The 25,149-nt window shown below is 44.5% G+C and overlaps 1 protein-coding gene across 2 annotated transcripts in view; it reads right to left on the reverse strand.

Annotated features, from left to right (window-relative positions):
- Positions 1-4,947: 4,947 nt before the first annotated feature.
- The window catches only part of LOC115092468, a 47,216-nt gene continuing 27,014 nt past the window's right edge, over positions 4,948-25,149 (reverse strand). For both annotated transcript variants that reach the window (XM_029603309.1, XM_029603316.1), the window contains 2 exons: positions 20,308-20,438; positions 4,948-6,612 (listed from right to left, as the gene is read on the reverse strand). In XM_029603309.1, the coding sequence (XP_029459169.1) occupies positions 6,301-6,612; positions 20,308-20,438 (443 nt within the window). In that variant the 3' untranslated portion in view covers positions 4,948-6,300. The remainder of the gene's footprint in view (positions 6,613-20,307; positions 20,439-25,149) is intronic.

Consider the following 25,149-nt stretch of genomic DNA (forward strand, 5'->3'; position numbering starts at 1 on the left):
GTGCCAAAGTCAGATGATAGCATCAGGTTCTGTATCAACTTCAAAAAGATTAACATAAGAACATAAGTAAATGCCATACTGGGTCAGACCAAGGGTCCATCAAGCCCAGCATCCTGTTTCCAACAGTGGCCAATCCAGGCCACAAGAACCTGGCAAGCACCCAAAAACCAAGTCTATTCCATGTTACCATTGCTAATGGCAGTGGCTATTCTCCAAGTGAACTTAATAGCCGGTAATGGACTTCTCCTCCAAGAACTTATCCAATCCTTTTTTAAACACAGCTATACTAACTGCACTAACCACATCTTCTGGCAACAAATTCCAGAGTTTAATTGTGCGTTGAGTAAAAAAGAACTTTCTCTGATTAGTTTTAAATGTGCCCCATGCTAACTTCATGGAGTGCCCCCTAGTCTTTCTACTATGCGAAAGAGTAAATAACCGATTCACATCTACCCGTTCTAGACCTCTCATGATTTTAAACATCTCTATCATATCTCCCCTCAGCCGTCTCTTCTCCAAGCTGAAAAGTCCTAACCTCTTTAGTCTTTCCTCATAGGGGAGCTGTTCCATTCCCCTTATAATTTTGGTAACCCTTCTCTGTACCTTCTCCATCGCAATTATATCTTTTTTGAGATGCGGCGACCAGAATTGTACACAGTATTCAAGGTGCGGTCTCACCATGGAGCGATACAGAGGCATTATGATATTTTCCGTTTTATTCACCATTCCCTTTCTAATAATTCCCAACATTCTGTTTGCTTTTTTGACTGCCGCAGCACACTGAACCGATGATTTCAATGTGTTATCCACTATGACGCTTAGATCTCTTTCTTGGGTTGTAGCACCTAATATGGAACCTAACATTATGTAACTATAGCATGGGTTATTTTTCCCTATATGCATCACCTTGCACTTATCCACATTAAATTTCATCTGCCATTTGGATGCCCAATTTTCCAGTTTCACAAGGTCTTTCTGCAATTTATCACAATCTGCTTGTGATTTAACTACTCTGAACAATTTTGTGTCATCTGCAAATTTGATTATCTCACTCTTCGTATTTCTTTCCAGATCATTTATAAATATATTGAAAAGTAAGGGTCCCAATACAGATCCCTGAGGCACTCCACTGTCCACTCCCTTCCACTGAGAAATTTCTCCATTTCATCCTACTCTCTGTTTCCTGTCTTTTAGCCAGTTTGCAATCCACGAAAGGACATCGCCACCTATCCCATGACTTTTTACTTTTCCTAGAAGCCTCTCATGAGGAACTTTGTCAAACGCCTTCTGAAAATCCAAGTATACTACATCTACCGGTTCACCTTTAATCACATGTTTATTAAGTCCTTCAAAAAAGTGAAGCAGATTTGTGAGGCAAGACTTGCCTTGAGTAAAGCCATGCTGACTTTGTTCCATTAAACCAGTGGTTCTCAACCCTGTCCTGGGGACCCCCCCAGCCAGTCGGGTTTTCAGGATATCCACAATGAATATGCATGAGAGAAAATTTGCATACACTGCCTCCATAACATGCAAATTCTCTCTCATGCATATTCATTGTGGATATCCTAAAAACCCGAGTGGCTGGGGGGGTCCCCAGGACAGGGTTGAGAACCACTGCATTAAACCATGTCTTTCTATATGTTCTGTGATTTTGATGTTTAGAACACTTTCTACTATTTTTCCTGGCACTGAAGTCAGGCTAACCGGTCTGTAGTTTCCCGGATCGCCCCTGGAGCCCTTTTTAAATATTGGGGTTACATTTGCTATCCTCCAGTCTTCAGGTACAATGTATGATTTTAATGATAGGTTACAAATTTTTACTAATAGGTCAGAAATTTCATGTTTTAGTTCCTTCCGAACTCTGGGGTGTATACCATCTGATCCAGGTGATTTACTACTCTTCAGTTTGTCAATCAGGTCTACCACATCTTCTAGGTTCACCATGATTTGATTCAGTCCATCTGAATCATTACCCATGAAAACCTTCTCCAGTACGGGTACCTCACCAACATCCTCTTCAGTAAACACCAAAGCAAAGAAATCATTTAATCTTTCCGCGATGGCCTTATCTTCTCTAAGTGCCCCTTTAACCCCTCGATCATCTAACGGTCCAACTGACTCCCTCACAGGCTTTCTGCTTCGGATATATTTTAAAAAGTTTTTCCTGTGAGTTTTTGTCTCTACAGCCAACTTCTTTTCAAATTCTCTCTTAGCCTGTCTTATCAATGTCTTACATTTAACTTGCCAACATTTATGCTTTATCCTATTTTCTTCTGTTGGATCCTTCTTCCAATTTTTGAATGAAGATCTTTTGGCTAAAATAGCTTCTTTCACCTCCCCTTTTAACCATGCCGGTAATCGTTTTGCCTTCTTTCCACCTTTCTTAATGTGTGGAATACATCTAGACTGTGCTTCTAGAATGGTATTTTTTAATAATGACCATGCCTCTTGGACATTTTTTACTTTTGTAGCTGCTCCTTTCAGTTTTTTTCTAACAATTTTTCTCATTTTATCAAACTTTCCCTTTTGAAAGTTTAGCACGAGAGCCTTGGATTTGAATACTGTTCCATTTCCAGTCATTAAATCAAATTTGATCATATTATGATCACTATTGCCAAGCGGCCCCACCACCGTTACCTTTCTCACCAAATCCTGTGCTCCATTGGGTTCAAGGCTGGCAGCAATCTGGAAGTGGTGGCAAGCAAGGCTGAGGTCTGGACGAGGAGAGAATCAACGGATTAGTCAGGCAATGCAGAGGTCAAACCAGGTCAGCAATCCGACGGGAAGAAGAAGGAACAGGAACACAGGAACGAGGAAACATGAACGAAGATACTCAGGATCAGGAACAAGGAACAGACGAAGTAACGAGGACTCAACTAGCGAGGGGACCTGTTGCAAAGGCAATCTGAGGAAGCGGGGCCCGGGCTTATATACTGGAGCTCCACTGACATCATCATCTGGGGCTGCGGCTAGGTTCCCGCCGTGGGCCCTATTTAAGGTTTAGCTATGCACGTGCGTGCGCCTAGGGAGGGGTGCAGCGCTGGTCGGAATGGCGTCTCTCCTTGAGCCTTGCGGAGAGGCCCGACGCGGAGCACCAGGAGCTGTAGCAGAGCCGGAGGCACCAGGGGCGGCCCGAGGACGGAGCCGGCAGCCCACAGCCACCAGAGATGAGGGTCCAGGCACTGGATTACTTTGAAAGAGGTGAGGGGGCTGAGCCGTAGGTCTGCGCGGCCAGCACGCGTAACAGACATCATCAGGCTGCTGCCTTTGTGCCTAGGTAGACCTATTTTGGTTTGGTTTTTTTTTTTAATCAGAACTGAAAAACCTGATTTCCTCATTGGAGGGCTTTTATCAGGATTTCTCGGTTTACCCACAAATCAGAAGCCCTACTTATAAACATTGGTCAGTCCTGTCAGTTATAGTCCCACCTTAAAAAATATAGAAAGTGACATACGCAGTACAGAACCATTATGAAGACTAAAATACTGACATATAAACAAATTAAAATGTTCCCCTTATCTGAAGGAAGAAACAACCAAGATGCCTGTGCACCTCAGTAGTGTATGAAGAGATATGCAAAGGGGAGTACTCTTCGGTGTGACGCTGTTGGGGCAATGGCTCTGGCATCCGTGCTGGTTCTTCACCCTGCCAGCCTGGCTGTCACTGATGAGGGGGCCAGCAGGAGAAACCCAGGAGGGAAAATCCCCAGAAAGGGGCTAAGGACAGGTCCCGAAATGTACAAAAAGAGGCTGGCCCCTGCCACTAATGGAGGTGCTAGCAGGGTCAGAGGGGCTGCACTTATCCTCCGAGTCTACCTTGTTATCTTTAGCATACAAATTCTGGTAGAATCCAAGAAACCTATTTTCAACAGCTTTACTTTTATATATATAAATGTTTTATTGAATTTTAAATGCAAAAACAAAAACAGGCATTTCACATATATTTGTTTCTTGTACATACCAAGCACAGTAACAATAAATTGTTTTGTTTTAGTTAATTACCCTCCCCAAACAAGCAAGGGTGCACAGGTAAATAATGAAACCACAGTTCTCCATCCCACCCTAACAGCTTTGCTTTAAAGTAGTACTTTTCCAGTTTCATCCTTTATTCATTTCATATTTTTGTTTGGCAGCTGGTTTTTCACAAATAACTTTAGTGATCTATCTGCTTTATTAGCATTCTTGTAAACCAACTTAACTGACAGCTTTTTATCTACCTTATCAGCCACTTTTAAAATGGTTCTTTTTTAATTTTTTAAAACAAATCTCTTTAAGAACATAAGAACATAAGAAAATGCCATACTGGGTCAGACCAAGGGACCATCAAGCCCAGCATCCTGTTTCCAACAGTGGTCAATCCAGGCCACAAGAACCTGGCAAGTACCCAAAAACTAAGTCTATTCCATGTAACCATTGCTAATGCCAGTGGCTATTCTCTAAGTGAACTTAATAGCAGGTAATGGACTTCTCCTCCAAGAACTTATCCAATCCTTTTTTAAACACAGCTATACTAACTGCACGAACCACATTCTCTGGCAACAAATTCCAGAGTTTAATTGTGCGTTGAGTAAAAAGAACTTTCTCTGATTAGTTTTAAATGTGCCCCATGCTAACTTCATGGAGTGCCCCCTAGTCTTTCTACTATCCGAAAGAGTAAATAACCGATTCACATCTACCCGTTCTAGACCTCTCATGATTTTAAACACCTCTATCATATCCCCCCTCAGTCGTCTCTTCTCCAAGCTGAAAAGTCCTAACCTCTTTAGTCTTTCCTCATAGGGGAGTTGTTCCATTCCCTTTATCATTTTGGTAGCCCTTCTCTGTACCTTCTCCATCGCAATTATATCCTTTTTGAGATGCGGCGACCAGAATTGTACACAGTATTCAAGGTGCGGTCTCACCATGGAGCGATACAGAGGCATTATGACATTTTCCGTTTTATTCATCATTCCTTTTCTAATAATTCCCAACATTCTGTTTGCTTTTTTGACTGCCGCAGCAGATATTTTGACTGCCGCAGCAGATATTTAAAGTAACAAAATATTAATGAAAAATACATAAAACATATCAATAATAAAAAGCCAGAATAGGTATCTGCTTAGTTCTTGTATTAACCTACTAAACTAGTGAAAGATATATAATGCATAGAGCAAGGATGCTTAATCCGATTCTCGAGGACCCCAAGCCAGTCAAGTTTTCAAGATCTCTCTAATGAATATGCATGAGGTTTATTTGCATGCACTACCTCCTACGTATGCAAATATTTCTTATGCATATTCATTAGGGTTATCCTGAAAACTCGACTGGCTGGGGGGAACCAGAGGACTGGTTTGAGCACCCCCAGCATAGAGATGATCACACTATATCACAGTGGTATTCACTCCCAGCCCTTACAGGCTGCCAGCAGCTTGAGTTTTCAGGTTATCATTAAGGGTAGATTTTCAAAACATGTACGTGCGTCCATGTGCACGTGGATGTGGCGATTTTATAACGTGCATGCGTTGCCGCGTTGATGGGCTATTAAAATTTGGCTTTCAATGAATAGGCACAAGATACTTTGCATGCACCTGCCTCCATTGTATGCATATTCATTAGGGATATCCTGAAAACCAGACCTGTTGGCGGTCTTTGAGGGCTCAATAGTGAATGCCACGGCCTCCATTTTCCAAAGGACAAAAACAGTTCTTAACACTTTGTACAAGATCCAACTAATTTTGCAGCTTGTGAAGTTAAACGATGGATATACAACCATTTCCCACACACAGAACATAATTTTTGTTTCATAAAGAGTACTGTATCTTGAAGTATTAAGGTAATTACTGTACTGTTCCATTTTAGTAGTGCTGGTATATCTATATCTAAATATATCACCTTATCAGCATTTTTTCTATCCTAGCCTACTTTTCAGAATTGATCCTTTGATGTGCTACTTTGTAAGAAGTGTGATAATTTTAATAACAAAGAACAATACATATTTATAAAAAGAGCTATAAGTAGGAGACACAGTTATTTTATAATTGACCTATGGCACCATAAACATGTAAAATCCTTATGCCATACTCTTCACCAGAGGTCCCTAAACTCGTTCCTTGAGGGTCGCAACCGAGCATTTCCACGATGAATATGCATGAGATAGATTTGCATACAGTGGAAGCAGTGTATGCAACTATGTCTCATGCATATTCATTGTGGTAATCCTGAAAACACGACTGGGTTGCAGCCCTCGAGGAACAAGTTTGAGGACCCCTGCTCTACATATTCAGTAATAAAAATGCAGCTTTTTATGTCGAGAGAGGGATGTTTATTTACAACGTATGGCTTGCAAAGTCATTTTAGGATTTTTCTGCCTTTTACTTTTCTCTGGGTAACCTGCCCATGGTATAGAATTCTTTGTTTGGCCGAAGATCGGGATGAAATGCGCCATGCGGTTCGCCAGGGCAAAAAAGGCAGAAACCATGGCTATGTCCCAGGCATCTTCCAGGTCAAAACCGTGTGCCTCCAGCTTCTTAAAGTGCTCATCAGTTATGTTCTCAGCACGAGTGACTGCCAGAGCAAAGCTTAGCATCGCCAGCTCCCGAGGGCTTAATTCAGCAAGTTCCCAATTCACAATAACCTGCAAAATAAAATACAAGTAACTATGGGCCAGATGTGTTAAAGGGTTTTCTCCATCATGTGCCAATGGGAAAAATGCTTAAAATAACTGGTTCTCTATTTTAAGCCAATAATAATACAACTGATCCAGACTCTACATTTAAGTATGCTGGAGTCACAATGAACCGAGATGCTTCAATGGAGTCAAAGTACTACACTTTTACAATACATTACTATATACTGACAACTCAATATTTGTAAAGGTGTTTAATTAGGGCAGAAGTGGAGAAGAAGACAGTAAAAAAAAAAAAAAATCCCTATTGAAAGCTTCTGCTATTTCACTGCAGGTCTGTAAACTCAAGTACCACTACCCTGAGTACCCACAGGCACACATTACTGGTTTTGTTTGGTTATTAAATAAAGTAAGTTCTCTGAACAGGGGTTTGGTTTGAGTATGTATGTGTATATATATATATATATATATATTTTTTTTTTTATTACAGTTGGGATATGTTTAGGGGCTTTATATTTTGCTTTCCTTTTTACTGTTTGCTTTTTTTCTAGTTTACAGGGTCATTCATAAAATAATGTTAGGGCCCTAACCTACAAAAGCTACACGTCTCACCTCGACCAAAGACCGAGCCTTTTCTACAGCAGGTCCAGCTATCTGGAACAACATCCCATCCGACCTCAGACTGGAACCCTGCCTCTTAACATTTAGAAAAAAACTCAAGACCTGGCTTTTCCGCCAGGCCTTCTCAGATCCGCCAGACACTCATTAGACGACAAAAAAGCCACCCCCAAGCTCGATATAAGAGCCTACCCTGACTCTTAAAACAGTTGTTATCATTATCCTAAGTACTTCGTTCCTTAGTCTTTTTCTTTCCAGCAATCTTTGCTTCCAAGTTTACCTCCCTTGTTGAATGTAACTTTGTTCTTCCTGTTACCTACGGTTTCGTTACAGTTCCCCCTTTTTGATGTAAACCGACCTGATATGGTCCCTACCATGAAGGTCGGTATAGAAAAGTGTTAAATAAATAAATAAATAATGCCCATGATAAATAACGCATTGCAAGCTGCATATGCAAATTTTAGAAATTTAGTCAACAGAGAGGAGTTTATAAAAATGTGGGGTATTTAACATTATGTTTGATAGTGTAACGCACACATGTTATAAGCAAATCCTGTTTTGGGGGAGAGGGAGGTACACATATTAGTCAACTATTTATACCATTGTAGGAGGGAGGGACAACTAGTAACTCGAGGTGAGGTTTTGGTGGTGGTCTAGGGTTTGGGGGGCAGTTTTACATGCACAGTCAGAAGTACGAGCAGCACAGTACACATCAGTGAAGATTTGAAGTGAGGAAATGGACACAAAGATGAGATTTGTACATTGTACTCTCGACCAGGTTGATGCACTCTCTACCTAGCTGCTATCAAGCTAAATCGAGAGTACAATGTACAAATCTCATCTTTGTGTCCCTTTGCTCACTACAAATCACTTCAAATCTTCACTGATGTCTAATGTGCTGTTTGTACCTCTGTCTGTGCATGTAAAACTGTCCCCCCCCCCCCAAAACCTAGCACACATCCAAAACCTCACCTCGAGTTACTAGTTGACCCTCCTACAGTGATATAAATAGTTTACTTATACGAGAGCCTTATAAAGAATCTCTCTCTCTCCCTCTCCAGGAGCAGCCCAAAACATAGAAATGCCTATCTGGGTGCACATGTTGCAGTATCTCAAAAATTTCCCTAACCAAACCCCCCTCCCTTTTTTTTTTTTTTATCACTGGTGGTATTCATGCAAACTTTATAGCAAGATGATGAATCTAAGTCTTAGTTTGCTCGGTTTTTTTGCTCTTTTGGGAGGAGAGAGATTTGTTTTACTTATTATTTAATGTAAAACTTGTATCCTGCTTTTCTTGCTGCAAATCTGTTCAAGGCAGATTACAGTACTCCAACAGCAATAAAAATAATTTTAACAATACTTCGATAACAATACATTACACCAGGGATTCTCAAGCAGTGTGTTGCGACACGCCAGTGTGTCGCCGAGCACCAGCAGGTGTGTCACAGCTTCCCGGTGTACTGCTGCCCCGGTTGTGCTTCCCTCTCTCTCCTTCTTCGCAGCGAGTCGCATATATTCTTCCACTAATATTGCTGCCATTCCATCTGGGCAGGAACAGCAGCAGTGTTAGTGGAAGCCAGTGATGTACTAAAGAGGGGGCAAAGGGGGGTGCCATCGGGAGTGTTTCATAGCACTAATCAGCTGATTTTACGTATAATCTGGCGGTGCAGCTGCAGAAGAGAAAAGAGAACCTGCTTTGCCTGCCCTGAGCGCGTGCTTCTCATACCAGCTCTGCTGTGCTCGCTGATCCTGTCCTGTCCCTCTCCTAGTGCCTCCCTTGCTGTGGCCAACAATTAGAGGCCTGGCGCAGCATAGATTTGTGACAGGCAGGCGGGGGTTCTCACCCTATAGCCAGCAATTAGAAGCCCCATGTGGCACCGATTTGTGACACTCTGGCACAGGTTCCCACCCCTCAGCTAGCAATTAGAGGCCCCCAGCTCAGTATCACTGTGGTGTCCTGCCAGCGGGTGTCTTGCACCTCGCCGGCAGGAAGGAGGACCACTTTGGGGCAGAGGTGAGTCACATGGTGTTGTGACAGAGAGAGGAGGAGGGGGTGACAATGAAGGCTGGGAAGGGGAGAGGGTGGTGAGTGACTGACAAGAAAGGGGAGGGAGTGGGAATGAGAATGAAGTGGTGAGTGACTGAGTACGAAAGGGAGGGGTGAGAGTGAGGGAAGGGGGTTTGAGTGACTGGGGGTGAGGGATGGAAGACATGTGGGAGGGAAGGGTGGTGAGAGTAGGGGAAGGGGGGATGAGTGACTGAGAGGTGAGTGAAAGGGAGTGTAGAAATGTGACAACATAAGAGAGCGGAGAAAGTTTGTGAATGCCCTCCACTAATCCATTACAATCTCAGAGTTACTGGAAATCAAAAGTTCCCAGGTATGGTATGGGGGGAAACATTTTATCTTTATTAGTTTTAATTATCAGGTATTATTTGATACGTCTGCTGTTTTGAAATATGTTATCGATGTTTAGGACATTTTTTTAAATTTGTACAGGAGCTCTAATTATTGGATGATGTTTTATTCATAAATTGTTTTGATATGTATATTTTTTAGTAAGGATTTTTTTATTCAGATTGATTTATATTTCTTGATTGTCTTGTTTTGAGAAATAGTGATGTTCTGCTTTTCCATTGTTGCACTCCATACAGAATCTGGCTTGTTGCAATTTCTGGTTCAGTTTGTGTGTGTGTGAGAGAGAGAGACAGAGGAAGTGTATGTGAGCGTGTAAGCGTGCCCCCAGTCTATGATAATCTCAGAATTATCTCAGATTTGGAGAGTAGGATATTTTTTAAATACTTATTAGTTTTAATTATTGGGTGTTATTTGATGTCTGCTGTTTTGAAATATTTTATCAATGTTAGGAAATTTTAAAATTTATAGATGGGTTTGCGGTATCAAAGGAAGTATCCGTCCCGGGTGCCAAATACTTTGGGTTTGCCACTGGTAGAAGCTGTCAACATCAGCGGCATGGTCCCTTCTTCTTCCTGCCCCCACAGCCCAGAACAGTTAGTGATGTAAGTAGGATGCACAGGAAGAAGAGAAGACCATGTTGCAAAAAGTAGTGGCAGAAGCATGGACCCGGACCAAAGCAGAGCCAGCGATCAGCAACAGGAGAAAGAACAGAGTTAACTCCCATAGCTGATGGAATTCTTCATTTTCAGGCCACGGGGGCTAGAGGAGGAGGCTACTGCAGCTGCCATTTGTGCTGGGGGGGGGGGGGGAAGGGTTGTGAGTGAGAGCGAGCCAGTGGGAGAGAGAGCATGTGTGTGTGATTGACAGCATGTATGTAAGAGAGAGTGTGTTTGTGCAAGTGTGATTGACAGCAAGTGTGAACATGAGAGAGCATATGTGTAATTGAGAGAGAGATAGGTCAGGGAGATGACTGCTGTGTGTATGTGTATGAGAAAGATAGACTGCTCAAGGAGGCGACCGGTATGTGTGAAGGAGACAGAGACTGGACAGGGAGTTGACTGGTGTGTTTGAGGAAGACAAAGCCTGGTAGAGATGTGATTCAGCCAAATCTTTTGGTTCGGCCTTCGTTATTGGCCTGCCGCTGGAAATTTCATTTTCCCGCGGTTCGGGCCGATTTTATTTCATCTGCCCCCCCCGAAATGATGCCTGAAATTCGTCCCAACCCTTCAGATTAAAAAAAAACAACAACCACAAACCCACTCCAAACCTTCAAATTTAATTAATTGCAACCCCCCACCCTCCTGACCCTCCAAGACTTGCCCAACCCCTCCCCAAGACTTACTGAAAGTCCCTGGTGGTCCAGTGGGGTCCCGGGAGCGTTCTCCTGCTCTTGGGCCGTAGGCTGCCACTAAACAAAATGGCGCCGATGGCCCTTTGCCCTTACCGTGTGACAGGGCTATCGGTGCCTTTGGCCAGCCTCTGTCACATGGTAGGAGCAAACATTCTGTTAGCTTTTTTGACTGCCGCAGCACACTGAACTGATGATTTCAATGTGTTATCCACTATGACACCTAGATCTCTTTCTTGGGTGGTAGCTCCTAATATGGAACCTAACATTGTGTAATTATAGCATGGGTTATTTTTCCCTATATGCATCACCTTGCACTTATCCACATTAAATTTCATCTGCCATTTGGATGCCCAATTTTCCAGTCTCACAAGGTCTTCCTGCAATTTATCACAATCTGCTTGTGATTTAACTACTCTGAACAATTTTGTATCATCTGCAAATTTGATTACCTCACTTGTCATATTTCTTTCCAGATCATTTTTAAATATATTGAAAAGTACGGGCCCCAATACAGATCCCTGAGGCACTCCACTGCCCTCTCCCTTCCACTGAGAAAATTGTCCATTTAATCCTACTCTCTGTTTCCTGTCTTTTAGCCAGTTTGTAATCCACGAAAGGACATTGTCACCTATCCCATGACTTTTTACTTTTCCTAGAAGCCTCTCATGAGGAATTTTGTCAATTGCCTTCTGAAAATCCAAATATACTGTATCTACCGGTTCACCTTTATCCACATGTTTATTAACTCCTTTAAAAAAGAGAAGCAGATTTGCGAGGCAACACTTGCCTTGGGTAAAGCCATGCTGACTTTGTTCCATTAGACCATGTCTTTCTATATGTTCTGTCATTTTGATATTTTGAACACTTTCCACTATTTTTCCTGGCATTGAAGTCAGGCTAACTGGTCTGTAGTTTCCCGGATCGCCCCTGGAGCCCTTTTTAAATATTGGGGTTACGTTAGCTATCCTCCAGTCTTCAGGTACAATGGATGATTTTAATGACAGGTTACACATTTTTACTAATAGGTCTGAAATTTCATTTTTGAGTTCCTTCAGAACCCTGGGGTGTATTCCATCCAGTCCAGGTGATTTACTACTCTTCAGCTTGTCAATCAGGCCTACCATATCTTCTACGTTCACCGTGATTTGGTTCAGTCCATCTGAATCATTACCCATGAATATCTTCTCTGATACAGGTATCTCCCCAACATCCTCTTCTGAAAACACTGAAGCAAAAAAATAATTTCATCTTTCCGCGATTGCTTTATCTTCTCTAATTGCCCCTTTAACCCCTCGATCATCTAACGGTCCAACTGACTCCCTCACAGGATTTCTCCTTCAGATATATTTTAAAACGTTTTTGCCTCTACAGCCAACTTCTTTTCAAATTCTCTCTTAGTCTGTCTTACATTTAAGTTGCCAATGCTTATGCATTATCCTATTTTCTTCTGTTGGATCCTTCTTCCAACATTTTTGAATGAAGATCTTTTGGCTAAAATAGCTCCTTTCACCTCCCTTTTTAACCATGCCGGTGATCGTTTTGCCTTCTTTCCACCTTTCTTAATGTGTAGAATATATCTGGACTGTGCTTCTAGGATGGTAATTTTTAACAATGACCACGCCTCTTGCACACTTTTTACCTTTGTAGCTGCTCCTTTCAGTTTTTTTCTATTTTTCTCATTTTATCAAAGTTTCCCTTTTGAAAGTTTAGCACGAAAGCCATGGAGAGTCATTTATTCAAATTTGATCATATTATGATCACTATTGCCAAGTGGCCCCACCACCGTTACCTTTCTCACCAAATCCTGTGCTCCTCTGAGAATTAGATCTAAAATTGCTCCCTCTCTTGTCAGATCCTGAACCAATTGCTCCAGAAAGCTGTCATTTATTCCATCCAGGAACTCTCTCTCTCTAGCATGTCTCGATGATACATTTACCCAGTCAATATTGGGGTAATTGAAATCTCCCATTATTACCGCACTACCAATTTGGTTAGCTTCCCTAATTTCTCTTAGCATTTCACTGTCCGTCTCACCATGTTGACCAAGTGGACGGTAGTATACTCCTATCACTATAGTCTTCCCCAATACACAAGGGATTTCTACCCATAAAGATTTGATTTTGCATTTAGTCTCATGCATAATGTTTATCCTGTTGGACTCCATGCCAGTGCGGACATAAAGCGCCACACCGCCTCCCAGGTGCTCCCCTCTGTCATTGCGATATAATTTGTACCCCGGTATAGCACTGTCCCATTGGTTATCCTCCTTCCACTTTGTCTCTGAGATGCCAATTAAGTCTATGTCATCATTCACTGCTATACATTCTAATTCTCCCATCTTACTTCTTAGACTTCTGGCATTAGCATATAAACATTTCAAAGTGTGTTTTTTGTTTGTATTTTCATTCTGCTTTTTAATTGATAGAGATAAGTTAGAATTTTTTAGCTCAGGTGAGTTTTTAGTTACAGGCACTTGGACTACTTTTCTTATTATTGGAACCTCACTGTCGGGATGCCCTAATTCTAATGCATCATTAGTATCCTTTGAAGATACCTCCCTCCAAACCATGCACTGCAGAGAGACTCGGATTTCCCCTTTGTTCTAGTTTAAAAGCTGCTCTATCTCCTTTTTAAAGGAGTCTGATTCCACCTTGATTAAGATGGAGCTCATCCCTTTGGAAGAGACTTCCCCTTCCCCAAAAGGTTCCCCAGTTCCTAACAAAACTGAAGCCCTCTTCCTTGCACCATCGTCTCATCCACACATTGAGACTCCGGAGCTCTGCCTGCCTCTGGGGACCTGCACGTAGAAAAGAGTGCATTGCAGAGAATGCTACCCTGGAGGTTCTGGATTTCAACTTCCTACCTAAGAGCCTAAATTTGGCTTCCAGAACATCCCTCCCACATTTTCCTATGTCGTTGGTGCCCACATGTACCACGACAGCCAACTCCTCCCCAGCACTGTCTAAAATCCTATCTAGGTGATGCGTGAGGTCCTTGCAGAATGCTGATCTACCGCGATAAAGGGGGCGGGGGGGAGAAAACAGGGGTAGGAGGGCACTAATGTGCAGCAGGCCACATCATGGCGGTGCGGTTTTGCCTGTGTTGGTGCGGCCATGCCACACTCTATCGCCCCCATAGCGCCACACTAAAAGATTGTGCTATTTCCCGCACTACTGCTGGTGATAATATCCAAAACATTATCGCCGGCAGCGGTGCTGCCACCCCATTTCCCTAAACCTCTCCCTAATTCCTCCCAAACTCCACCCCTTCCCCTAAATTTTACTGCGCGATAAGCCCATTATTGCTTGTGTCAGGGCGTTATCAAGTGCGATAATGGCCTAACGCACGCAATAATGGGCTCTCTCAGCTTGAAAAATAACCCCATTAGTCAGTTAAGTTTCGGCGGGCCAAATGGCTGTCCTAAATGTAGTCAGACAAAGTTATCCTTCTAACTTTAAGACAGCCAACTATATTTAAAAGTACTGCTGCACTACTGAATGAATACACCTCCAAAGTTAGCCAGGTAAGTTTATCCAGCTAACTTTTCTATCTGGACTATATCTGAATATGGACCTTTCAGAGGTCAATTTATAAAAAGCCGTTTAGTTGGATAACTCAGAAGTTATCCGTCTGAATGATATAAAATGTTGTCTGGTTAGAATTTAGCTGGATAAATTCTCAAATGTTCATTTAGCTGGATTACTTCTGAATTATCAGGCTAAATGCTTCTTAATATGGAACATAAGAAAATGCCATACTGGGTCAGACCAAGGGTCCATCAAGCCCAGCATCCTGTTTCCAACAGTGGCCAATCCAGGCCATAAGAACCTGGCAAGTACCCAAAAACTAAGTCTATTCCATGTAACCATTGCTAATGGCAGTGGCTATTCTCTAAGTGAACTTAATAGCAGGTAATGGACTTCTCCTCCAAGAACTTATCCAATCCTTTTTTAAACACAGCTATACTAACTGCACTAACCACATTCTCTGGCAACAAATTCCAGAGTTTAACTGTGCGTTGAGTAAAAAAGAACTTTCTCCGATTAGTTTTAAATGTGCCCCATGCTAACTTCATGGAGTGCCCCCTAGTCTTTGTACTATCCGAAAGAGTAAATAACCGATTCACATCTACCCGTTCTAGACCTCTCATGATTTTAAACACCTCTATCATATCCCCCCTCAGTCGTCTCTTCTCCAAGCTGAAAAGTCCTAACCTCTTTAGTCTTTCCTCATAGGGGAGTTTTTCCATTCCCTTTATCATTTTGGTAGCCCTTCTCTGTACCTTCTCCATCGCAATTATATCTTTTTTGAGATGCGGCGACCAGAATTGTACACAGTATTCAAGGTGCAGTCTCACCATGGAGCGATACAGAGGCATTATGACATTTTCCATTTTATTCATCATTCCTTTTCTAATAATTCCCAACATTCTGTTTGCTTTTTTGACTGCCGCAGCACACTGCATCGACGATTTCAATGTGTTATCCACTATGACACCTAGATCTCTTTCTTGGGTTGTAGCACCTAATATGGAACCCAACATTGTGTAATTATAGCATGGGTTATTTTTCCCTATATGCATCACCTTGCACTTATCCACATTAAATTTCATCTGCCATTCGGATGCCCAATTTTCCAGTCTCACAAGGTCTTCCTGCAATTTATCACAAACTGCTTGTGATTTAACTACTCTGAACAATTTTGTGTCATCTGCAAATTTGATTATCTCACTCGTCGTATTTCTTTCCAGATCATTTATAAATATATTGAACAGTAAGGGTCCCAATACAGATCCCTGAGGCACTCCACTGTCCACTCCCTTCCACTGAGAAAATTGCCCATTAATCCTACTCTCTGTTTCCTGTCTTTTAGCCAGTTTGCAATCCACGAAAGGACATCGCCACCTATCCCATGACTTTTTACTTTTCCTAGAAGCCTCTCATGAGGAACTTTGTCAAACGCCTTCTGAAAATCCAAGTATACTATATCTACCGGTTCACCTTTATCCACATGTTTATTAACTCCTTCAAAAAAGTGAAGCAGATTTGTGAGGCAAGACCTGCCCTGGGTAAAGCCATGCTGACTTTGTTCCATTAAACCATGTCTTTCTATATGTTCTGTGATTTTGATGTTTAGAACACTTTCCACTATTTTTCCTGGCACTGAAGTCAGGCTAACCGGTCTGTAGTTTCCCGGATCGCCCCTGGAGCCCTTTTTAAATATTGGGGTTACATTTGCTATCCTCCAGTCTTCAGGTACAAGGGATGATTTTAATGATAAGTTACAAATTTTTACTAATAGGGCTGAAATTTCATTTTTTAGTTCCTTCAGAACTCTGGGGTGTATACCATCCGGTCCAGGTGATTTACTACTCTTCAGTTTGTCAATCAGGCCTACCACATCTTCTAGGTTCACCGTGATTTGATTCAGTCCATCTGAATCATTACCCATGAAAACCTTTTCCAGTATGGTTACCTCCCCAACATCCTCTTCAGTAAACACAGAAGCAAAGAAATCATTTAATCTTTCCGCGATGGCCTTATCTTCTCTAAGTGCCCCTTTAACCCCTCGATCATCTAACGGTCCAACTGACTCCCTCACAGGCTTTCTGCTTCGGATATATTTTTAAAAGTTTTTACTGTGAGTTTTTGCCTCTACAGCCAACTTCTTTTCAAATTCTCTCTTAGCTTGTCTTATCAATGTCTTACATTTAACTTGCCAATGTTTATGCTTTATCCTATTTTCTTCTGTTGGATCCTTCTTCCAATTTTTGAATGAAGATCTTTTGGCTAAAATAGCTTCTTTCACCTCTCCTTTTAACCATGCCGGTAATCGTTTTGCCTTCTTTCCACCTTTCTTAATGTGTGTAATACATCTGGACTGTGCTTCTAGAATGGTATTTTTTAACAATGACCACGCCTCTTGGACATTTTTTACTTTTGTAGCTGCTCCTTTCAGTTTTTTTCTAACAATTTTTCTCATTTTATCAAAGTTTCCCTTTTGAAAGTTTAGCACGAGAGCCTTGGATTTGCACACTGTTCCTTTTCCAGTCATTAAATCAAATTTGATCATATTATGATCACTATTGCCAAGCGGCCCCACCACCGTTACCTCTCTCACCAAGTCCTGTGCTCCACTGAGAATTAGATCTAAAATTGCTCCCCCTCTCGTCGGTTCCTGAACCAATTGCTCCATAAAGCTATCATTTATTCCATCCAGGAACGTTATCTCTCTAGTGTGACCCGATGATACATTTACCCAGTCTATATTGGACTTCTCTTTGTCCCAATATATATAGTATGGAACTAAAAATCTTTAAATGAGTCTTGGCTTTGTATCCCATTCCTATAAACAAAATTTGTGTCAACTAGAAATACATAATATATTATATTTAGGAGCATTATTTACAATTCTGTGATATTTTTGTTTTTCCATTGTTGCACTGCAAATGGAGTATTTTGTTACAGTTTTCAGTTCTCTAGTTATACTTTATTCTCTTTTTATTCTGCATTTGGTGAGGGAAGTCTGTGTTCTGCATGTGTGAGTGAGATGAGGTATTCTGCTAGCATGTAGTTTCTGTGTAGGGATCTACAACAGCTTGGCTTGTTCTGTTATCCTAATATCAGGTGTAATGGTGTTTGAGGGTCTGGTGTAATATTTGAGATATTGCCTTTTCATAGGTAGTGCTGTTACTGTTTGAGTAATGGAAGTGAGTGCTGCTTTCATATGGGAGGATTGCTATTTTGTAATTCAGTTTACTCAGTGCTTCTGAGGGCCAACACGCTTTACAATAGTCTAATAACATATGGCTGCATGTGTCTTTTTTGCAGAGTTTAATAGTTGATACCACAGCAGTGCATGAAAATACATGTTGTAAGTGATATTTTTACCTTAGTACATTTTACTTTGAATGTTGTTTTTCATGAAAAATCTGTTACTATAAATGTGTAATTTTTAAGTGTTTGTTTGGAAGGGTGTAGCCAGGAGTGTGTGCAAGGTTGTAAAGTTCACCTATGACACCTAATATCCTTGTACCAGCCTTTGCTGACCTGGCTCCACAAAAGAAAGCAGGATTCCATCTGAAGCTGTGCTACTTTGGGTTAGTGGCTCTCCGCAAACTTGGCCAGGGCATAATTTTAGCTTTTTAACACATCAGGCAACAGTATGGGTCACTTCTGGTCTCCCCCCCCCCCCCCCTCCGCGGAACAGGTAGGCAGATGTAAATAGGGTATCCCAAAATAAATACAAATAAAAGTTACCTAAGTTCGGTGGTGAGGAGGAAGGCTTGAAGTAGCAGTTGAATGCTACAGAGGATGGAGAAAACTGCCCGAGTTTGATGGAGGTCTGAAACAGCGCTTAAGTGTCAATAGGGGCAGACAGAACAAATGGCAGGGGCTCACACAGGAGCAGTGAAAAGATGCCGAGGGAAATCGTTGCTGCTGTTGGCTTCCATGTTCACGTCCTGAGCTGGCGGTGAGCAGGAAAGAGAGCCGTGAGCAGAGCCGTCAAGTTGGGCCACTAAGGGGAGGACCCATTGAGAGAGAGAGAGACCGATGCAGGAAAAGAGGTGCTGGGCCGCTCCAGCAGCCAAATCAGCTGAGCCACAGAGGAGTGGAGAAGCTGTCAGTCAGAACTGGGGCATGGCGATGAGAGAAACCAAGTGAGAGAGAGAGAGGGCCATGACTAGGCCACAATGGAGGCAAGAGCCCAAGCAGTGCTGAGGGAAGCAGCGCAGGAGGTGAAACAGCTGAATTCTGCTGCCAGACACTTGCTCCTGTGAGACATCCCAGGCTGTGTGGTGAGTCCTAGCCGCCGTTGTCTATTAAAATGAGGCAAATAGCGTCAGGGCCTTGGGGAAGTCCTCATACAATATCATGGCCAGGCTGCAATACCGCTGACATCATCAATGACATCAGTGGGACCTGCGGAGCTCGGAGAGGGGGGACTATTAAAAAAAACCCATAAAAATAAAGAAAAATTTGTAAAATTTAAACAAAATGAAGGTGATGGTCAAGTAAGAAGACCCTAGCTACCTGACTGACCACAATTCCCTTGACCCCGAAGGTTATTTTAATCGTGGATTTTGCCCCAAAGGAAGCCCTGCCTATTTTAAGTTAAAAACCTCGCTAAAACATTGTAAAACCAGAAAAAGATGGTGGTGGAAACCAGGAGAGGACCTAAAGACTCAGACTGAGCCATTAGAAAATTGGCAGAGAAGTAGCTTTTTCAACAAACATTGTTAATGAAAAAGACAATTTGACCCTTTTAAGGCTGAGAGAGAGAGAGAGAACCTCTGTAGAGATCAATATGCAACTTTACTATTTATACCACCTGTAAAAAGGGACACCTTTAACTCGGGGTCAGGTTTAAGGGTGTGGTAGGTTAATGTAAATCAGTTATTTACTCTCTCAAATCATGGAGTACCCCCTAGTCCTTTTATTAAGTTAGCAAATAGCTCATTTAAAACAAATCAAAGTTAATTTATTTTCACTCAGCACATAGTTAAACTCTGGAATTCATTGCCAGAGGATGTGTTTACAGCAGTTAGTGTAAATGGGTTAAAAAGAGATTTGGATAAGTTCCTAGAGGAAAAATCCATAAACTGCTATCAATCAATAAGGAATAGTAACTTGAGATCTATTTAACGTTTGGGTACTTGCCAGGTACTTGTGACTTGGATTGGCCACTGTTGGAAACAGGATGTTGGGCTTGATGGACCTCTGGTCTGACCCAGTATGGCATTTCTTATGTTCTTATATTCTTGTATGATGGAGTGAGAGAGAGGGAGGAGAGCAAGGTGGGGAGGGTAAAATGAAATCTAGGTCTCAAAGGGATTTCTAAAATTTGATTGAGGTCTCTGAACACATGGATATAAAATAGTTCATTTAAATTAAAATGTAGTATTGTCCCATGCTTTTTGAGCTTTTTAGTTTAAGAATACAAAGAATGCCAACAGATCATTAGTTTCGGTTTTATTGCAAACAGAGATATAATGGTTGGGATTACTGCACTAGTTGTGATTATGGCTCCAGTGGCTTGATATATGCTAGATGACCTTTCATTTTCATCGCACTTCTGCATCTCTTTACTCTGGGCAGCAACACAATAATAGTATTCAAACAAAAATACCTCCGCAATTTCAAACAAACAATCTTTTCATGATGGACCTGGAGAAGTAAACATGATGGCTGCATCCCAGGTAAAGCAAAAGAAAGGAGTGATCTGCAATTCATTTTATTTCTTTCTGGTCAGTAGGCTCAGGAAGATTAAGGTCACTACATGCCTTGGTGGTAAACATGTTTCTATGTGATGTACTAACCTGATCAGCCAAAGTAGGAAGTTTAGAGAACACTCTATGCTGAGCAGCATGTGCTGTTACACAGTACAGACATCTGTTGGCAACACTTGTAGCCACAGCAATAAGCTCTTTGTCTGCCTTGCTGAGTCGTTCTATAGAAAAGAAAAGCCATAAATCATCATAGTTTCAGTTGTATAAGTTGTGACTCAGATCAAAAACAAGGTATTTCCTAGCGTGCAGCAGATGGACTCAGGACCAATGGGTATAGTGTACTCCTGTTAGCAGTTGGAGACGCATCAGATTTCAATCTGACGTCAGCCCCTAGTACATATACCTCTGTAGGAAGTGCAGCTCTTCAGTATTTTCCGTCTCCATAGCAGTTAGGGACTACCTGCACGCTCTCACAGCGTTAGAGTAAAATTTAACGGAGAAAACTCAAAATAAGAAGAAATCTTACCTCAACAGCGAGCCCCGCTCTCCTGCGGTGACACCCTCGGGTCCCTCCCCCAGTTGAGAATTCCCGAGGTGATTTCCGTGGTCCCTCGGAGGTGAGCCTTGGTCCGGCGGCCATCCGGCGGGGACCTAGCCCCCGATTTCTGGCACGGCTGAGAGGCAGCGGGTGCAACCTCGAGCGCTGTGGAGAAGGTATTTGCCCTCTCCCCCCGCAGCCAGAGACTGCCCGGAACGAAACCGGGAAGCACCGAGACAAGGTAAGGCAGAAATCTTGTTTAAAGACTCCGGTCTCCGAAGCTCAAGGAGTCGCCGGCCGGGACCAGTGCCACTGGGTTGATCCGCCCTAGCAGGGCCAGGCTCCGGGTAGCTCCAAGCGCTCTCCCACGTGGAGGCCCTCCGAGGTGGTCACCATATTGCCTGTGTGGTCGCCGTCGCCATTTTGGCACTGTTCGCCGCCCGACCCGTCTCGAGCCGTGCGCACAACGTTACACGCTCAAGTACCGTACTCACAAGTTACGCGCGCAACTTGTGCTTACTTTGCCGAGCGCATAACTGCGACTTGTGTGCACACCAGCGCGCACATCCTGGGCGCACATCCATCCACACGCACATATTCGATGCACCAGAGCGCATAATGGGGTAGATTTTCAAAGGGGTACACGCGTACCCCCCGAAAAACCTACCCCAAACCCCCCCCTGTGCGCGCCGAGCCTATTTTGCATAGGCTCGGCGGCACGCGCAAGCTCCAGGACGCGCATAAGTCCCGGGGCTTGCATGGGGGGGCGTGTCGAGGGGCGGGCCGCGAGTGACGCGGCGTTTCGGGGGCGGGCCTGGGGGCGTGGCGCCGGCCTGGGGGCATGGTCGAGGCCTCCGGACCAGCCCCCGGGTCAGGTGATGGCGCGCCAGCAGCCCGCTGGCGCGCGCAGATTTACACCTGCTTTCCGCAGAGCCGCACAACACAAAGAGGCCGACGCCCTATGTATCCAGTGCGAGGAGGTCCTGGGGGATCAAGCCCAGGTCCAGGCCCATCGGGCCTGAGTGCTAGCTCCTCATTAAGTATTCCAGACCTAGAAAATCCCAGCGGGACCCCCCCTCAAATGGGGCCCCCCCAGGGACACAGCGCCTCCTAACTTGGACCCAGCGTCTATTTCCTGGGTGGAATTTTTCAAAGGCCTGCACACCTTCGTTCACATGCAGATGGAGCCTCCAATAACATGGCCACAGCCTTCACCAAAGGACCTCTATGCTCTGGGCCACTCGAGGCCCAGAGAAGTGAATCCACCACCTGGAAGCCCCACTTACGGGGACACGGACATCTCGGAGGAGGAATCAGAGCCCCTGGAGGAAGGGGAACTCCCTCTGGGGACAGAGCCTCACCGGACCATGAGACGCTTCTTTACCAAGGACGAGCTTCCAGACCTGGTCACCCACAGCCTGAAGGAGCTCGTTATCCTGGGCACAAGTGCCTCGGGGGAGCCTAAGACAAATCCCCTACTAGAGGGACTCCGTCAGACCTCTCACCATTTCCCTCTGTTACAAGCTGTCCAAAAGCTAATTGACCTGGAATGGATTACTCCAGAGTCTTCGTTCATGGCAGCCATGTATCCTCTGGACCTGGCGGCCAAAGACCTTCTGACTTGCCCAAAGGTGGATGCCATGGTCTGCGTGATCTCAAAGTGCACTACTATCCCAGTGGAGGGAGGCGCAGCACTCAAATATGCACAAGACAGGCGTCTGGAATCCATCCTTAAACAGTCCTTCGACGTCGCCACTATGTCCCTACAAATGGCGGCCTGCTGCACCGTTGTGACACGTGCCTGCCTATCACAGACCAGGAGCAACACCCCTGGGGAAGCCATGGAACCAGCAGTATCATTCCTCGTGGATGCTGCTTCCGACCTGGTGCGCACCACAGCTAGAGGAGTGTCATCAGCTTTGGCAGCCAGGAGACAACTCTGGCTCCGAAGCTGGTTGGCCGACGCGTCCTCCAAAACGAGACTCACAAGGATGCCCTTCAAGGGATCCCTCCTGTTCAGCAGCGAACTAGAGAAACTGGCTGACAAATGGGGTGAGTCCCCACTTCCGTGGCTACTGGAAGACAGGAACAAGCGTAACCAGCGACCCTTCGCCCGATCCTCCAGGGGCAGAGGTTCACAGCGCTTCAATCCATACAGAAACACTTATCAAGCGCCCCGTCCTACAGGCAGGAACCAGCCCTTTCGGAACAAGCACAACAAGAGGGGAGCCAGCTCTGGTCCAGGCCCTAGCCGCACCCCAAAATGAGATTCAGCCGACCCGTCCAAAGGAAGAAGCTATAGGGGGCAGACCTGCCCTGTTCTACCAAAGATGGGTTGAGAGAACTTCGGACAAGTGGGTCCTAACCATCATTTGAGAGGGGTACTACCTGGATTTCCTCCGAACCCCTCCGGACAAGTTCGTGGAATCCCCCTGCCACGACTCCTCCAAGAGGGTGGCAGTGGAAGCTACACTGACCAGACTACTGGCCCTCGAGGCCATAACCCCAGTACCTCCACAGCAAATAAATACTGGGCATTATTCCATTTATTTTATCGTCCCCAAGAAAGAGGGGACGTTCAAGCCCATCCTGGACCTCAAGTCGGTCAACCGCCACCTGAGGATTCTCCGCTTCTGCATGGAAACCCTACGCTCTGTAATAGCGGCGATACAACCGGGAGAGTTTCTCACATCCCTGGACCTTTCGGAAGCCTACCTACACATCTGGATCCATCAGGAACATCAGCGCTTCCTAGGCTTCAAAATCCTGGACCGTCACTACCAGTTCCAGGTACTACCCTTCGGGTTAGCCACAGCATCCCGGATGTTCACCAAGATCATAGTGGTGGTGGCGGCAACACTGAGGAAGGAAGGAATCCTCGTACACCCTTACCTAGACAATTGGCTGATCAGGGCGAAATCCTCAGAGGAATGTCACCAGGCAACCAACAGAGTCAAAACTCAACTGGAGAGCCTCGGATGGGTGGTCAACACAAACAAGAGTTGTCTGCAGCCCTCACAGCCTCTAGAATACATAGGAGTCCGATTCGACACCAAAGAAGACAAGGTCAGCCTGACTCCAACAAGGAGATCAAAACTGAGGAACCAGTTGCAAATCCTGTTGAGTGAACCTCGCCCCACAGCATGGGATTACCTACAAGCCCTCTGTCTCATGGCATCCACACCGGAAGTAGTGCCATGGGCACAAGCTCACATGAGACCCCTACAGGGCTCACTTCTATCGCGATGGAATCCACTGTCCCAGAACTACGCCGTACGTCTACAGCTCCCGGGCAGAGTTCGGACCCAGCTACGATGGTGGCTGCAGGACAGCCACCTGAGCCAGGGAACAAGACTATCCTCACCAACCTGGACCCTGCTCACCACAGACGCCAGCCTATGAGGATAGGGAGCACACTGCGAGGAGCTAACCGCCCAAGGGCAGTGGCGCGCAGAAGAGTCGGGATGGAACATCAATCGCCTAGAAGCTCGGGCAGTCAGACTAGCCTGCCTACGGTTCGGTCACAGACTCTGAGACAAAGCGGTCAGAGTAATGTTCGACAACGCCACAACAGTGGCCTACATCAACCGTCAGGGGGGAACCAGAAGCCAACAGGTGTCTCTGGAAATAGACCCCCTAATGTTGGGGGCAGAAGTGAACCTCCAGGAGATCTCGGCCGTTCACATCGCTGGGAAAGACAACATCACGGCAGACTACCTCAGCAGAGAAAGTCTAGACCTAGGAGAATGGAAGCTGTCGACTGCAGCGTTCCAAATGATAGTGGATCATTGGGGAACACCAGCCATGGACCTTCTGGCAAACCAGTCCAATACCCAAGTGCCCAGTTACTTCAGCCGCAGGCAGGAGCCTCAGTCCCAGGGGATCGATACCCTGGTACAGACCTGGCCACAGGAGACTCTGTTATACGCCTTCCCACCGTGGCCCCTATTAGGCGTAATCATTCACAAGATCCAACTGCACAGGGGACCAGCACTTCTGGTGGCCCCGGACTGGCCAAGAAGACCGTGGTACGCAGACATGAGAAGACTTCTGACAGGGACCCCCCTGCCACTACCTTCACACAGAGACCTGCTCCAACAAGGGCCGATCCTCCATGAGGATCCAGCTCGATTCTCTCTTACATTCTGGCCATTGAGAGGGCTCGCCTGAGAAAGAGCGGATACTCGGGTGCTGTAATCGACACCCTACTCCAAATACGCAAGTTCTCCACATCTCTAACATACATAAGGATTTGGAGAGTATTCGAAGCCTGGTGCGAAGACCACGATATCATACCACGCTCAGTCAAAATTCCTGTCCCTCAACTCCATCAAGGTACAGGTGGCCGCATTGTCATGCTACGGAACCAAGAGCGAGAGCGACAGCATAGCCTC

Source organism: Rhinatrema bivittatum, chromosome 1 (assembly GCF_901001135.1).
Source record: "Rhinatrema bivittatum chromosome 1, aRhiBiv1.1, whole genome shotgun sequence".
Lineage (NCBI taxonomy): Eukaryota > Metazoa > Chordata > Amphibia > Gymnophiona > Rhinatrematidae > Rhinatrema > Rhinatrema bivittatum.